This window comes from Gallinula chloropus (genome assembly GCF_964237585.1).
Source record: "Gallinula chloropus genome assembly, chromosome: 5".
Classification (NCBI taxonomy): domain Eukaryota; kingdom Metazoa; phylum Chordata; class Aves; order Gruiformes; family Rallidae; genus Gallinula; species Gallinula chloropus.
Genome location: NC_140090.1, coordinates 27,280,284 through 27,297,905, shown reverse-complemented (window position 1 = coordinate 27,297,905; position 17,622 = coordinate 27,280,284). Strand labels below are relative to the sequence as shown.

At 45.8% G+C, this 17,622-nt stretch overlaps 1 protein-coding gene across 4 annotated transcripts in view; it reads right to left on the bottom strand.

Moving 5' to 3' along the window:
- Nucleotides 1–17,622, bottom strand: part of DIP2A (disco interacting protein 2 homolog A) — a gene marked incomplete at its 3' end in the record, with an annotated part of 122,968 nt that overhangs the window by 42,102 nt on the left and 63,244 nt on the right. For 3 of the 4 annotated variants that reach the window (XM_084264263.1, XM_084264264.1, XM_084264266.1), the window contains 11 exons: nt 13,131–13,259; nt 12,005–12,124; nt 9,311–9,508; nt 8,057–8,148; nt 7,703–7,813; nt 6,646–6,769; nt 6,436–6,545; nt 5,923–6,025; nt 1,922–1,986; nt 1,528–1,621; nt 913–1,032 (listed from right to left, as the gene is read on the bottom strand). In XM_084264263.1, coding sequence (XP_084120389.1) covers nt 913–1,032; nt 1,528–1,621; nt 1,922–1,986; nt 5,923–6,025; nt 6,436–6,545; nt 6,646–6,769; nt 7,703–7,813; nt 8,057–8,148; nt 9,311–9,508; nt 12,005–12,124; nt 13,131–13,259 — 1,266 coding nt within the window. The remainder of the gene's footprint in view (nt 1–912; nt 1,033–1,527; nt 1,622–1,921; nt 1,987–5,922; nt 6,026–6,435; nt 6,546–6,645; nt 6,770–7,702; nt 7,814–8,056; nt 8,149–9,310; nt 9,509–12,004; nt 12,125–13,130; nt 13,260–17,622) is intronic. The other variant, XM_084264265.1, reaches the window with a different exon arrangement.

The following is a 17,622-nucleotide window of genomic DNA, read 5'->3' as shown; positions in this document are numbered from 1 at the left end:
AAGTGCACTCTAAGCGCTGGCTCTGAAACCATGCTTGCAAACAGAATCTGAGCAAGACTATTTCAAACTTCTATCTTCTGTCATCACAACTTACTGACCTCTCATCATGCAATTGCAAGGAATGTGAAATAGGATCAATTTTCTGGTGTATGAGCACAGCAAAATTAACCAACAAAGGCATATTCTTGCCTGCTGCAAAAGAAACCTCCCAGGTGCTTTCTCAAATTACTGCAAACCATCACCATATTAGTTTCTTTAGGAAGAAGCTCTTTCCTCTGAGGGTGGTGAGACACTGGCACAGGTTGCCCAGAGAGGTGGGGGGGGGAGGCCCCATCCCTGGAGACATCCAAGGTCAGGGTGGATGAAGCTCTGAGTGACCTGCTCCAGTTAAAGGTGTCCCTGCTCAGCGCAGGGTGGGACTAGATGGCCTTTGAAGGTCTCTGCCAACCCAACGCATCCTTTGATTTGATGATTCTATGACTGACAGAAAGAGGCAAGAAGCTGCTACATACTCTAGTTATTAGTTGTGCTGGCTTTGAGTTAAGGCTGCAGCTGCTCCTCTTTTTATATCCCTGCACAGGACTGAGACAAGCCCTGGGGACACATGCAGTATCAACTCCAAGACTGTATGTCTACACAGGATACATGAGCAGCTACTTTGAAATTGGCCTTGTGATTTACTTGAAATGCTAGTAAGGTAATTTGGAAAAGGCTTTTAACTATAAAACTATGTCATGAATAGATCCTTGGGAACGTTCTCTATGCAAGTTTTGCTCCAGTGTCCTTGGCAAGGAAATCCTGCTGCTGTCCCTGTTTTGCTGAAGAGGAACTATAGCCAGTGCTGAGCTCAAGGATTTACAGTGTGCTTCAGTTCACCTCAGGCTGATGCTCTGAAAACGCATCCATACTCACATGGATTAGCTCCATCTGCCACTATCAACATGCGCAGAGAGCTCAGGCTGACATCTCTCTGATCCCTCTGAGCCAGGAGCGACCAGTGCATGTCCCGCGATTTCACTACCGCGACGCGGGCTGGAAACACAACAACAACCACAGTGTGTGCACAGAGCAAAACAAAGGCCAACTGCATCATTACACACACACAAGTGTGTGTTTGCAGACAGCTACTGAACAAATTCCCAACACAGAAAACAGTACAAGCGACAAATATTTACCTAATGTGACACACACATACTCAGTGTCTCCAGGCAGACTTGATTAAAGAATTTAATTGTATTTAAATTTAATGTTTAATTTAATTTACTGTTCTCTGTAAGTTCAAATAGTGACATGAGAAACATGTTTTCTTTGAAAGTCTATCAGAAGAAGCTGTCAGCATCACTCACCTATGAGTCTACATAGGATACTGAAATGGAGAACCCATTGCTAAAGCTGGGGCACAACAAAGGCTGGCTAAAACAGCAGCAGCCTCAGCTAGAGCAGATGTTTTAGAGAAACAAATGTTTTTTGAGGGTTTTTTTAATAATCTAAAGAGAGAAGGGTTATGTAAAAATATTATAAGGTTACCTTTGTATGAACAGACTTTCTGTATCCAGGAAAGTGGATTGACCTTCATTAATGCATAGGGAATACTGATGACATGCATCCTGTTCATAACACTCTATGAGAAAAACATATACAAAAAATTAATTTCAGGTGGCTCAAAGAATACTCAGCATGTACCAATAATAAAATCATCCCAGCTACAGAGTAACCCTTATATTTACCTGTTAGTGAAAACAATGTATATAGTTAGAAATAACCTCATCTATGCCTGTGCAGTCTGTCACTGAAAAAGTAACACTTTATTCTGGAAAATACAAATACTGAAATATGAATACTTTGAGAGCTTGGCCTCATTCTGGTACCAATGCTCTGTCTCTGAGAGAATCAACTTGCTTTCATTCATTCAAATACTCACTGTTAATACTCCATGCCAAAGGCCAGCATCTCTCTTGAAATCCAAGACATTTGTTAGAGTTTCAGCTGAAAGTGAAGGGAGAAAAAAACCCCTATCAGACTTCAAAAGCATATTTATGACAATATTTAACAGCTGAAAATATTTGTTGAAGCAACGTCCAACACCACCATGAAATCAAAGCTGTGTTGCTATTCCTTCCTGCCTGTAACACACTGGCTGCTCAAGCCAAATGTGTGGTATTTTACTTAAAATTATAATCCTTATAGTATGATTACAGACCACATTACCACAAGGTATTTAAGATGCTGTTTACACTGAAATACTGCTTCCACTTGTCAATGAACTAGGCAGACCCAAACTTTACTTTTGATGCAAACTTCTTCACCTGAACAGGAGCAGTTCAGCTGTATATGAAAGAATTAACTTTAGTGAGAAATATTACCATGGCTGTAGTGAACTTCCTTAAGTGGGTTGTTGGGGTTTTTTTTTTTTTGAGAAATCTGAACTGTGTACACGATTTTAAGATTCAAACTGACTTTACAGGGTTTTACAGCTTACAGAGATCAGGTGAAGCTTCCTTATCAGTGATGCAGGATGGCTGCTCCCACAAGGAATGGTTCTGTGGGGTACTTACCAGTCTATTTAGAATCATAGAATCACAGAACTGTAGGAGTTGGAAGGGACCCCAGAGCCCATTGGGTCCAACCCCCTGCCAAAGCAGCTCCCTAGGACAGGTCACACAGGTCACCATCCAGACAGGGCTGGAATTATCTCCAGAGAAGGAGACTCCACACCCCCTGGGCAGCCTGTCCCAGGGCTCCCTCACTGGGAAGATGTTCTTCCCCATATTGGTGGGGAACTCCCTGTGCTCCAACTTGCAGTCATTGCCCCTTGTCCTGTCTCCACAGACACTGAAAAGGCGCTGGCCATTTCCCCGTGTCCCACCCTTCAGATATTGATAAATGTTATTAATAAGGTCCCCCCTTTGTCTTCTTTTCTCCAGGCTGAACAGCCCCAGCTCACTCAGCCTTTCCTCATAAGGGGGATACTCCAGGCCCTTAATCATCTCCATAGCCTCCTCTGGACTCTCTCCAGGAGATCCCTGTCTGTTTTATCCCAGGGAGCCCAGAACTGGACACAATACTCCAGGTGGGTCCTGACCAGGGCAGAGCAGAGGGGGAGGATCCCCTCCTGTGACCTGCTGGCCACACTCCTCTTGATGCACCCCAGGATCCCATTTGCTCTCTTAGCCACCAGGACACACTGCTGGCTCATGGCCAACCTGTCATCTACCAAATAAAATACTGCCTTAAACTGTCCACATCTCCACCCATAATCCATGTGACAAAGAGCTCCAACTGCTCTGTGACTCGCGGCCAGCTGTTTCCCAGCATCTTATGACAGACTTGGCATGATCCACATGGAGAAGCTCAAGAAGTATGGGCTGGATGGACAGGGAAGTGTACTGAAAAGTGACTGAACCGCCAGGCCTTGAGGGTGAGTGGAGATTATTCTTCTCCTCTGCTCAGCACTGGTGAGGCCACAACCTGCTGTGCCCATTTCTGGGCCCCCCAGTATGGGAAAGAGCTGGAGCTGCAGGAGCGAGTCCAGCAAAGGGTCACATGGGTGACTGGAGACTGGAAAAGCCTTTATGCAGGGGTGACTGCACACCAGCACAAACTGCCCAGAGAAGCTGTGGAACTTCCTTCCTTGGAGATACTGAAAAGGCATCTTAGCATGGTCCTGAGTACCTGGATCCAGGTGGTCCTGCTTGAGCTAAGAGGTTGACCAGAGACCTCCAGAGATCCCACCACTCTATGATTCTCTGTCCCCCAAGATATCTTTGCACACACTACCCCATTATGGGATTAAAAACTAGTCAAACCCTGAGATTCAACAGATTTCAAAGGGAGAAGTTTTTGCTTTATGGGAGCACAGATGAACTCTATGCACGTGGTCAAAACCAGGTGCAATTCCTGGCTGTTCAGTGTGAGAATGACTGAAAACAAGTAGATCTCTCACTTTATTCAAAACCCTCTGGAGAAGGTCTTCTGTCAGACACGATTAATGAAGAGGAAGATCCCTTCCTTTCTGCGAACAGGATCTACCACGGTCAAGAGTGTCAAGCTGCAAGCAGGGTATACAAACAAACAGAAGGCAAAGCTGCATGCTGGGTATGGCCTGAACAGAACCCAAACCTCATGACAGCATCTCTAGCGTGTGGCAACAGAAAAACAAACACACAAGAGAATTCAGTACCCTCTGTGCAGGTCTGAAACGTTAATGATTGGAAACACTACTCCACATCTGTCTGAAAATTAAGATGTGTAGAGCCCTTTGACCCATAACTGGCTGTCCTCCTCCTTTCAGGACTCGGGAACTGCTGTACAATCCTTTACCTACAAGCTGGGTGCACCCTCCCCTCCCCCAGCACTGTTCTTGCAGTTGGCAGCTGTAATGGGATGTCCTGATATGAAAATGGGAAAGGGGCCTCTTTGATGGCAACTGAAGAGAGTACAGTTGTAAACCCTCTTTTACTGACTCGAAACCCTCTTTTACTCTATCATACCACTCAGATGGACTTTGAAGTCCTATAGCACAAATGAAGAATGAAAACAAAGAACTGCAATAGAAGACAGCTAGCAACTGTGAGCAATCTGCTCATACCCTCAAATGCACTGTCTAGAATCACAGACCTAGTTGAAGTAACTGGGCCAGACTGCTTGCACTGGACTTTTAACTTTACTATCTAGGCAGCCAGGGTCATCTACAGTGCAAGAGCAGCAAAGCTGAGCAAGCCAGGGTGGTTTTTTAATATGGTAACTCACAGACCTTCTTGATCAAGCCTTTCAGGGGTCAAGCGTCACACTCCTGGGATCACAAAGTGGAAGAGCTGTATAGATAACTCTGATGTACACTACATTTCACCTGGTGATTATCGGGTTTCAAGTCAAGACTTCAAAGGTCTTCCCTTTGGTCAAGAACTGCAACTGTTCCTCGCAAGATAAGCAACGGTGGAACTGACCCCAGCCTGGCTGCACAGCACAGCATAGCCTGTGCTGTTTGAGGTACAGCTGGAACTGGCAGCATGCAAAGAGAGCTCCTCACAGAGATCCAAGCCACCCAAGTGGCCTCTAGAATCAGGCTAAGAAAGCTCCCTCCATTTGTGCTGGGAGGGCTCCTCTAGCGCTGCACATGGGCATCTCAAACTGGCCCCCTTATAACCTCAAAGTGGTCAGCACACTGAAAAGGCATTAGGGAGGGCAAAACAGATCTGCAGCAAAGTCATTTTCAAGAGAGTGACAAATCAGTATAGCTCTTGCCACTGACTAATACATTTATGAAGACTGAAAAATCCAAACCCTTGAATAAAACTGGTAGGAAACTTTAAACAAATACACATTGGGGAGGACACAGAGATGATGTGAGGGCTGGATGGAGTCCCTTCGCTCTAGAGCCAGGCTGGGAGAGCTGGGCTGGCTCAGACCAGAGAAGGGAAAGCTGCTTCTGGGGAGACCTCCCAGCCCCTTCCTGTCCCTCCAGGGGCTCCAGGAGAGCTGGAAAGGGTCTGGTGCCCAGGGCAGGGAGGGCCAGGCCCAGGGGAACGGCCTTCAGCTGCAGGAGGGCTGCTGGAGAGGGGCTGGGAAGCAGAAATCCTTCCTGGGGAGGGGGGAGGCCCTGGCACAGGGTGCCCAGAGAAGCTGGGGCTGCCCCTGGCTCCCTGGCAGGGTTCAAGGCCAGGTTGGATGGGGCTTGGGGCACCCTGAGGGTCTGGGGCTGTCTGAGGTCCCTTCCCACCCAAACCAGTCTGGGGTTCAGTGATTATAATTTCAGAAGCGGCTTCTTAATTTCCTTTACACATCACATTGATTATGAATGAGAAAGTTTGTCTTTCCCTTTGCAATTAAAGCTACTGACAGTAAATATAATGCTGCAACATAAAATTATTTAACTGTTCAAAGCTGTGAATACCACTGTAAAGCTGTACCCATTTAACTTACCTTCTGAATAACCACATGCCTGAGTCAATGCATGACAGTGTGCCAGCATGGAAGCATGAGATACAGTAATGCCCACCGTGCTGCCTTCTTTACTTGTTTTGTACTGAAAAGAGAAAGTTTGGGCAAGCATTACATTAGTCACAAGATCTAGAAAATTCACACTAGTGAACTGGAAGGATACTTTATTACAAAAACGAAGCAAGCTCATCTTTAAAATAACACTACCATAAAAGATGCATTGATGCTCAGAGAATACATGAAATCTGACTATCCCTCTACCCCAGTGAGACAAATTGTCCCAGGGATCCCAAAATGCCAGTTATCCCCAACCTGACTCAGCACAACCACTCAAATGACAGTTTGCTTGGCAACCTCAAAGGAAACACTGTTGTTCCACATTTACAAATATTACAGTAATCTCTTTCACTGCATGGAGAGATTAAAGGAAGAGAACGTGCTGTGACATAAGCTACAACAGAGTAACTGTGAGTTAGGCATATTATACTGGATCACCTCGATATAAGCAATCTCAGCACTGGCATCCCGTACTTGTGGATGCCAGTCCTTAGCTGGTTTGGCCAGATGCTTCCCATCAATCACAAACCAAATGAGCCGAGGCCAGCCTTCAAAGAGAAAGAAAAGTTACTGTCACTGCAGTTCTGAAACTCAGGTGTAAACGTGTTCTGTATGGTGTAAAGAAGCTTGAGTAGCTTAAAAAGATACCTTTGAATGTAACCACCTCGCCGGTCTGAGCTTTGGGAAGGCCCTTCTGACAGGCATCAGTGGTTAAAGCCAGTGTCACTCCACAGCTGCCCAAAAGAAATCCAATCTGCTGGCTGCCAGCATCCTGCAGAGAAACCATCCCATAGCAAACTTACAGAGAATGAAGCTTCTGTACAGTTGACTCTATTTACGCCAATTTATATCACAGGAAAAAATTAACTTCTAGTGCTTAAGACCTTTCACTGAAGACAAAAGGCTGAAGTCTGTGCTCAAAAAGTTTAGCTTTGCTTAGTGTCAACTTAGCTGTGGCAGCAGATCTGATAGCAAGGGAGCTGCAAAAGCAACAGGTGTGCACCCCTCTACAACCCAACAGGGACATTTGTAAGTTCTGGTAAAATACAGAGCTGATTTGGTGCTGTTTCTGAGTCCTGAGGCACTGAAGAGTAGAGCCTGTAGCTTTTTAGCTCCCCTAAAAATCTCCAGGTGTGGGATTAAAGCTAAAGGAAGGAAGGTTTAAAGTAGCTATTAGGGGGAAGTTTTTTACAGAGAGAGTGGTGAGGGGCTGGAACAGGCTGCCCAGTGAGGGGGTGGGTGCCCCGTCCCTGGGGGTGTTCAAGGCCAGGTTGGATGGGACCCTGGGCAACCTTGTGTAGCTCCAGGCCTGAAGATTGGTGGCCCTGCCTGTGACAGGGGGGTTGGAGCTCTGTGATCCTTGGAGTCCCTTCCAACCCAGACCAGTTTGTGATTCTATGATTATCCTGGTATTTCCAGTGAATGTGGTGTCTCTGCCTGCCTGTGCTCTCACTGCTCCACATGAGGCCCAGAAGGGCAGTCAGTCTGCATTGTATTTTGAGAAATATATTCACACATCCTCTCAAAAACAATGAATTAAAACAATTTCTACAGTTACCTATCCTAAAATACATGCATGGGTTAGTTCAGCTGAAGCACGTTACTGCTTTCCAAAGCACGAGCTCTGCCTCACCCCATGGCACGGCTACAGGATTTAGGCACTTTATTGAGGCACTGCCATAAAGCATTGAATGGATTCACCTACCTTTCTTGTTAGTGGAACTTCTATGGGGACAGGAATAAGTTCTGCCAGGAGACATCCATAAAACGCCACCATAAACATAACTGGATCACTATTAGGAAACACCAGAGCTACCTACAAAAATACAGGAAAATAACAAGAAATGGGTTTTTTTTTGGAGGAGGGTTGTTTTTTGACACCTGGAAACAAGAAATCTCTTTACAGCATTGCTGACATTCATATGTGAACTAGGAACAGAAAGGTGAAATGTTGTAATAAGCTGCTATTACAAGCCCCAGTATTAACAGACTTTCTTTAGCTAACACTGCTCCTCACTGTCTATATTAGCCACAGAGACCACATCAAACAGAAGCCTACCCGGTCTCCAGGCTTCAGCAGTGGTTCATTCTTAGTGGTTAGCTTGTTCAGCAGGGTATAGGCTAACTTCAAGCTTCGACTCCACAGCTTGCCTGAAGAAAAAAGAATACAGAAATTAAAAAAAGAATAAAATTCTTATAAAATAAAAATAAAATTCCATTGTTGAACTGGCAAATCTCAGTCTCTTATCGATGTGCCAGGTCGGTTTATATTAGAACAGAGTCAACAGGAACACGGGAAGAACCTGGGGACATGTTGTGGAAGCAATCCCACCTCACTGCCTGCCTGAGTTCTTCCAATGTTTCAGTCTGCTTTGCACAAAATAATTATACTAACTGCAAAAGGCACTTCACAAGAATCCTTCCTAAGGGCTCTTAGGGAAAGCAAACTGCTTGGGATGAAAAGAAAAATCCTAAACTGGACAAAAAAAAATTAACTGAAATTTAAGAAAGAAGGGGTAGGAATAAATGTCAAAATATCTGGCTCTGTTACATGCCAGTTCGTTCCCAGTACTGATCCAGAAAGACAACAACCTAACTACTACCACACAACCTAACAAGCTATTTCTAACCCCTAGCCTCAGAAAGAAAAGAAAAAAGCTTTGCTAAGAAAATCTGTTTATAAAAAAATGATCCACAGCAAAACCCTTCCACTGTAAATAGTAAATCAAAGCCAGAAGCTCCCAAAGCAGCATGCTGTGGCAAAACATGCACCTGCAACTCAGCTTTCTAGACAAGGGTCTTCATCATGGGCTCACATCCACATTCAACCCCTTCAGCATGTATTTTGTGTTTGTCAGTCTCAAGCTTCTACAATTCAACTGGGTCTTTTTTCCTCTGTGTAATTTCCAGTTATATAAAAAATCCTATGAAGGACTCAAGTACATCCAACAGGTTCTTTACAGAAGCAGCCAGTCAGTGAGGTTGGCAGAGTCCAAGTACAATTTAGAGCTTGCCTTGTTAGTTTGTCTTTTCCTTTCTTTTTCTAAATGCAAAAACAAACCTGATATTCTAAACAATTCTCAAATCTCTTTCCCTGGAGGAGTTCAAGACCAGGTTGGATGGGGCCCTGGGCAACCTTGTGTAGCTCCAGGCTTGGAGGTTGGTGGCCCTGCCTGTGGCATGGGGTTGGAGCTCTGTGATCCTTGGGGTCCCTTCCAACCCAGACCAGTCTGATTCTGTAATTCTAAGCTCCACTTCAAAGTAACCACAGCGTAGTTCCACAATGAATACCCAACTCTTTGCCAACACCTACCATAGGTAAGGGTGTAAATAGGTTTCCCAGTCGTATCCAGCGCCGTCAGACAAGGGGCTTTAGGCTGGGTGGTTCCCCAGCGTTGGAGGGCAGCCAGCAGAGAAGGTGGCCAGTTGGTCACCACGCCTAAGGGCTCCCCTTTAAGTACATTCATTGGATTTCCTTCAGGCTTTGGTTGATTCGGGTCAGGCTGTTGCACTAGAAGAAAACAGCAGATGTCAAGCCTGACAGCATGTGCAGGTTACACTTAACAGATTATTCTACAAACCACTTTCACCTTCCTCTCCCTCACAGTTATCATTACTTCTCCTCTGCTTTAGGATGATGCTATGCTCATTACCTGTTGGCTTCACAAAAAAACCCCAACTACCATCAATTTGGAATTCAGATTCCACATTATTCAAAGGAGCTGGCCACAGGAACAGAACTTGAATCCCTAGCTCACTCTTGTGTTCTGCTTTGGAAAGATGGTTCTTTTCTGCAGAGCTGTTGAAAGGCCAGTGGCATCCTGGCTTGTGTCAGAAATAGTGTGGCCAGTAGGTCTGGGGAGAGGATTGTGCCCCTGGACTGGGCACTGGTGAGGCTGCACCTCGAGTGCTGGGTCCAGTTCCGGGCTCCTCACCATAAGAAGGACATGGAGGTCCTGGAGCGAGTCCAGAGAAGGGCAACCAGGCTGGGGGAGGGGCTGGGGGGCAAATCCTCTGAGAAGCAGCTGAGGGAGCTGTGGGTGTTCAGCCTGGAGAAGAGGAGGCTGAGGGGAGACCTTATCACCACCTACACTGACCGGCCAGGAGGGTGCAGAGAGGTGGGCAATGGTCTCTTCAGCCAGGGGACAGTAGGTGGGACAAGGGGAAATGGGCTCAAGCTGTGCCAGGGCAGGGTCAGCTCAGCTGTGAGGGAAAAGTTCTTCCCTGAAAGAGCTGTCAGGGCCTGGCACAGGCTGCCCAGGGAGGGGCTGAGTACCCGCTCCTGGATGTGTTTAAAAAAAAAAGGGTAGATGAGGTGCTAAGGGATCTGGTTTAGCTTAGGATGGGAATGATTGGACTTGATGATCTTAAAGGTCTTTTCCAACCTTGTGATTCTGTGAATCTGTGAAATGAAAGCCTATGTTGAGTCAAGAGGCATTATCAGAGAGAAGAGCTTCAGTTACAAGTGGACATTTATCTTTGCTGCACCAAGATCTCACAATGAAGAATGACACTGTGCTTCTGTAAATATATATATATATATATGACCCCCTATTTATGTATATATATTTACATTTACATATACAAAAAACTCCAGATGAAATGCCCCCAGTGTGGTTTATCTACAACAAACTGTCTCGGCCACAGAGTATTTTGTCTGATTTTGGTATCACCTCTCAGCAGCAGGACACCCCAGGGTTTGTCTGCCATTCGCTCTCTGAATAGTTAAAATTCTGCCCTGAGCTGCTCAAGTCTGGTAACCTTAGTTAACAAGACAAAGCTGTTGTTGGACATGCCTAATGCTCCAACCTGTGCAGTATGGAAATGATGACATAAGACATACATGCTCAACAACAGTTTGTCTGTAAAACCTTCATCAGTGAATGGCTAGAGCCACAATCACTTCCAACCTTTGTGCATCACACCAACAGTACAGAGAATCCAGCAGCAGCTCCTCAAAAACATCAGAGGAGCAAATTTTCATTTCATCTTTAAGAACAGAACAACAACCACCACTCTCCCAAGTAAGCTGGTGCACCTGGTTTTAAAGGCAGCCACACATGGCTAGCAACTCCTACAGTTACTAGAGATTTTCCTTCTGCCTGGACACATGCCCACAGAGAAAAAATGGTGGTTTGTAACTCAGCAGTACCTACAAGTAGGTACAAGCACTTCAGGTCCAGGCAAGAGACACTGCACTGTGCACTCAATGCATTAATTCTTCTGAACTGCTAAAAGAGTAAGAATTTCTGGATTTTGAGCAAAGGACCATAACGTGCATGCAAACAATATAATTGTCAGTTACTAGTGAGCAACTTTCTTCATCTAAATGTACCTGGGCACTGGCCACGCAGCTTTTCAGAGAAGGATGTGGGGATGCCTCTGGCCAAGCAGCTGGATGTGAGCAGCCAGAGAGGCCATGGGGTCTCCAGGTTTGGGGATGCTCAGAACTAGAGCAGACATGGTCCTGAGCCTGAACCAGTCAGGCCTGCTTTGAACAGGAGGTTGGGTTAGAGGTTTCCAGAGGTCTGCTGCACCATCCCATACACTTAGGCTAAGCCCTGACTTACTCCAAAAAGTATCCTCTATAAATCCAGTGCTTACCACTGGTCAGAGTTTTGAATCTCTGAGGTAAAATGTGACAGTGGGGCTGTCAGCAAGCATGACAATTTCTGCATGCACCAATGGATTTCTTGACAAAGATGCAAACAGAATTTCTCCAAGCAGCTGTAAATCACTACTGTCTTTAGTATTCACTAGGTCATCACACGTGTCTAAACTGGGCTGAATGAGAGGAGCTTCCAAAGTGAAGGAGGGGAGAACAAGGATGCTGAGCAGAAAGGTTGAGTGGAAGGTTGTGTTTTGCTTGTGATAACATACGGTAAAGTTTTGAAGTTGGAGAGAGAAAGGACATGATTTGTTTTCTATTGAGAAGGGAAGAAGAAAATGTTTGCTAAGTATCAGCTGCTTGCACAAAGAGGGAAAATGCAGCTGAAAGAACACTAACCTTCAAGAAGTTCTTCAAAATCATCAACAAAAAACTCTTTCAGAGGAGGGCGCTTTGGTCTTTTCAAGGTGTTTAGAAGCTGCTGGATTTTAGAGGACACTCTGCTATTCACCGGGACACCTGCCAAGCAGAAAAGATTTATTACCATTAACAGCCTGTATTAGTAAACACACACCAACACCCCTGCTGTCCTGATGCCAACATCACCATGCTGAGCTCAGCACAGCTTTCAGGTGCAAGTGCCATTCCAGATGAGCGGCTTGCCTTGAGCATCTCCCCTGTGAGGAAAGGCTGAGTGAGCTGGGGCTGTTCAGCCTGGAGAAAAGAAGACTAAGGGGGGACCTTATTAATGTTTATCAATATCTGAAGTATGGGATGCAGGTGGAAATGGCCAGCCCCTTTGCAGTGGTCTATGGGGACAGAACAAGGGGCAATGGCTGCAAGTTAGAGCATAGGAAGTCCCACACCACCATGAGGAAGAACTTTTACCCAGTGAGGGTGAGGGAGCCCTGGGACAGGCTGCCCAGGGGGTGTGGAGTCTCCTTCTCTGGAGATATTCCAGCCCTGTCTGGATGCCGACCTGTGCAATATGAGCCAGGGACCCACTTTGGCTTCCACTTTCATTTAGCTTTACCAAACTGCTGACCCCTTTGTGAGATTCCAGTACAGACCTAAAGCACATTCTTTCCTCCCAGAGTCCAGATACTTGCTGCATTTCAACATTCTCTCAGTTCTGAAAGCGTGACAACGCTTGTAGAAAATAAGTGAATCTCTGAACGCTTTTACAGGGCTACCAAAAAGTAATCACACCACATCAAGGACTGATTTTCATCAGCAGGTGTGTTATATTTATTTTAAAGTATGCACGCCCATATTAATTGTAATCTAAAGCACTGGGGCAGTATGAAATTAAGAGTTTACACAGCCTTTTACTATAAAAATATGTGGGAGTGGGGATGTGACTCCCACCAATAGCACATGGGAAGTGCAGTGCAGCCACGCTCCTGCAGAGCTTTGGATGGGGAAGGCACACAGCACATGGTGGGTCACAAGCTCTGTTCTGCATTTGCTTCCTCAGGAAAAGGGATGAATATGGGAGAGAAGGAGGTTTATATAGAACAATCACCATCTGCAGTTTCCAAAATGCTGCTGCTGTAGCCTCTGGGAACTCCTCGCACTGATGCTACCTGCGGACGCTCGTGATGTAGATGTTCCACCAGGCCAGTAGTTACATCTGGAGGAGCAGAGTGGTTATCTGCAGAAATGGAAGACAGACACAGGAGCAATTCAGTCATTTTAAGAATCAATAGATCCAAAGGCATTTCTTACAACACTCCTGCTGTTTTCTCACAGGTTATAAACCCTCTCATTTCCCTAACCAGGCTGCCAGAGTCTTGTTGCAGGGGGAATCCTGAAAGGAACCGCTGCATCAAAAGCATAAGGTTAAAAAGTTTTTCACTCTCAAGGTGGTGAGACCCTGGCACAGGGTGCCCAGAAAGGTGGGGGAGGCCCCATCCCTGGAGACATTCATGGGTCAGGCTTGATGGGGCCTGGTGTAAACAGCACAAGTCTGCAGAGAAAGCCCACCTCACCTCCCAGAAGAAACACAGGCACCCAAAGCGCGACCACAAAGCTGGAACAACCAATTTAAATCCACCAGGAAGAGGAAGGAACAAAATCACAAGGTTAAAAAGAAGGGCTCTTTTGCCCCAGAATAACATGAACTACATTCTGCAGGCTCTAAGATGACTTCTGCTGGCAACACAGATGAAGATGCCAGGTGGCAAAGGCAGCATGCTCAGGTCTGAACACACCTGGAGGATGGACACGAAGAGATGAGAGACTCTCAAAGGTCAGTAGCTCCTGTCACCCGCAGTTTGTAAGACCAGCCATGGTTTCCTTTCAGCAGCTTCTCTCACCACCAATTTTTAACAGTCTCCTAATGATACTGTGGGTAAAAGCTTCCTGTGTATGTACAGATGCATTATGCTCTTCACAGGGACATCTACCAATGAGAACAGATGGAATGCCTGGAACACTCCAAAAACCTGTGATCTAGATGCCAGTATCATACACACAAACTGCACACAACTGGTATGTTTAGCAGAGGGCTTTCTGGGGCATGACACTGTCTTTTTGGGTCTGCTGTGCCATGCTGTTCCACTTCAGTGATGTGTGCAACAAGCAATAAGCCCCTTATGCTCTGTAATATATATTTACATTTAGAAAGCAAGGAAGTCTCAAATCCTCACATATTCACAGGGCCTTGAGAACCATCCTGTAACAACCTTGAAGCAAAAGCCTGCTTGCTTTGGACCTGCACCATGTTCTTGTGCTGGAGAATGCTGCTCAGGGAATAGCCTCCTTCCCAGAACTGTGACCTAGATCACATTTCTGAATGAAATTGCAGCTCAGGAAATGGCAGGAGCTGGTAGAAGGGTTCAAATCATAGAATCACACTGGTTTGGGTTGGAAGGGACCCCAAGGACCACAGAGCTCCAACCCCCTGCCACTGACCTGTCAGGAGGGTGCAGAGAGGTGGGCGATTCAGCCAGGGGACAGGAGGTGGGACAAGGGGCAATGGGCTCAAGCTGTGCCAGGGCAGGGTCAGCTCAGCTGTGAGGGAAAAGTTCTTCTCTGAAAGAGTTGTCAGGGCCTGGCACAGGCTGCCCAGGGAGGGGCTGAGTCCCTGCCCCTGGGTGTGTTTAACAGACAGGGAGATGAGGTGCTCAGGGATATGGCTCAGCACAGGACAGGGATGGTTGGAGTCCATGAGCTTAAAGGTCTTTTCCAACCTTGTGATTCTGTGATTTGGGACTCTGCAGCCTGGAGAAGACAGAGTGGAGATCTTTTTAATGCTGATAAATCCTTGAGGGGTGGAGTCAGGAGGACCAGTCAGTCTGTGTTCAGTGGTGCCCAGGGACAGGATAAGGGGCCATGGGCACATGGACTATAGGAAGCTCCCCTAAACCCTGAAGAGGAACTTCTCTGCTGGGAGGGTGGCAGAGCCCTGGGCCAGGCTGCCCAGAAAGGCTGGGGAGGCTCCATCTCTGGAGACATTCAATCCCCACGATCCTGGGTGCTGTCCGGTGCAGCCTGCTCAAGGGGATCCTGCTTTGGGGACGGGGCAGGGTGGGGGTAGGGGGGGGGCTCTGGGGGATCTCCAGAGGTCCCTGCCATCCCTGATCAGTAATCCTGTGAATAGTGTCTCAAAATGATGTACTTCTAAGTAGAAATATAATAATCTTAAGTGCATGTGTCAGTCTCTTGTGGTCTCTGAGACACGGTGAGGGCATGGGAGAGCAGCAGTGCATGCTGACCTGACATAGGTTTTACCATGCATATTCCTGATGGGAAATAATCATCATCTGCCCACATGCATGAGGCTGATGTTTGAAATACAAAAGCTCTGTAATTAGAGGCTCAGAAAATAATCCAAGGAAGAAGCTGTTTGGGAACATTTAGAGAAGAGCTGTGTGCTTGGGAACAGCTCAAAGAAATCACATGAAAAATGAGAATGCTCAGAAAGGAAACAAAAAGCCCCATTAACTGTCATTCACAACTGAAAACAAGCACAAAGATTAGCTATATATGGTGGCACTAACCTACAGCATCCCCCTATTTTAGAAGCAGCCTGGAGCCAAGTTTCACACACCAGTGTCCCTCACCATAACAGGGAAGTGACAGGGATGTCCTTGTAAACAAACTCACTGCTGCCCACAGCTACTTCATCTTACCTAGTGCAGAGAACTGACTCACCCAATTGTGCCTTTAGAAGGCAAAGCTCCTTCTGTGCACGCAGAACAAAGTAGTTCAATTTTCAGGATTTATGCTCAGATACAAATCCCATTCGCTTCATTCATTATTCAGGCATTTCAGTAATACATGCCCATGAGAATCCAGGAAATCAGCCTGTATCATCTAGAGATGAGATAGAGGGAGAGCAAGGAGAGGGGGAGCAAGGAGGGGGGGGCGGGGACAAGGATGGGGGGGTGAGGGCAAAGGAGAGGGTGGGGCGCACACCAACCCAGCCACATCACAAAATAGGATGCACACACCACTACCTCATTTTTGTGTATTTTCTCCAACAAACTCTTTGCAACTGTTTCTCACACACCTCAACTCGTCTTCTCCTGTATGGCCGCTTACAGAGACACAGCAAAACGCTGCTCTGAAAGAAACTGTGTTTTGAAGTCTTTCAATAAACAGTGGGTCAGACACCACAATAATCCTGTTCTTTCATGCTTCCAGTGAAAGCCCATCACAGCTGAGATGGTGACCTTGGAAAAAACCTAAACACACTGCCAGCTTTACTGATTTTAAAGAAAATACTACACCAAAAGAGAAAACAAAATCCACTTATTTTAATAGATAAAAGACAAACAGCCTAAAAATAACGTGTATTGCTACCTGACTTTATTTAACACTGCGCCCTTGCACTGCCAACACTGCAGTCTATTGCTTGGGAATTCAGGAGGAGCTTATGATTACAAATGCAAGCTGGAGAAGGGAAGCTGCAAGGGAACCATCTGCTACATTTAAATTCTCCAAATTGTGAATAGTTAATTCAGGACATAGTCAAGACACAGAACTTCTTGGTAAGGAATGGTATTTAAAACACGTGAGGTGCCTGTTATATTGCTGAAGTCAGCACACTGGGTGAGAAAAACTACTCTTGTCTGCTGTAGGACAAATCAAAGGGGTCTTTTTGGAAGTATTGCTACTGAAGAGAAGTCTGTGATGTAAAAATTAAGCTGTCATATCCTCGTGAGCAAGAAAGAGTACAAACATGAAAAATGTCCCTACGGGCTTGCTACGGAATCACAGGTTTGGAAAAGACCTTTAAGATCAAGTCCAACCATTCCCATCCTATTCTAAACCATATCCTTAAGTATCTCATCTACCCTTTTTTAAACATATCCAGGGAAGGTGACTCAACCCCTCCCTGGGCAGCCCATGCCAGGCCCTGACAACTCTCTCAGTAAAAAGTCCCACAAAAAACATCCCAACCGCCTTGCTACTGGCCATGTGGGAATGCTGCCAAGGTAGAGATGAAAATGGATGGAATATGGCAAGCATTTCTGAAGTGAGGAAGATTATTCTCATGCAAAAAAAACATCTAGTTTTTTGTCAGGGGCACTGGAAATCTTCCCTTTCTCTAGAGCAGTTCTTAGTGATCCCTGAGCTGCCTTCCTGATAGACGCTAGATCTGCTTATTTACTTCCCAGGACTGAAATTTCAACTCACTTCACTGCTTGCAGTCACACATTAAGCTGCCTAAATAAATGCTGGACTTCAAACTGTTAACCAGGCCTTCTGATTGTGATGATTAAGTAGTCCTGGCAGATAGGGCTCAAGAAACCAGCTGTAAAGTTTGATGTCTATTTATATTGCCTGAAATATCAGACTCAACAGGATGCTGAGTTACACTTTGAATATCTTGCAATGTTTTTGCAACTATGTTATAATTTCATCCATCACACTTACAATCACATTTAAGCTTCCAAGATTATGTGGCAATTTAAAGGATGATTCCTGTAAATCCATAATTTGAAATCCTGAACACCCTCACAACAAGGTATAGGCAGATTTTGTCTTACACTCACCATATTTAAAAA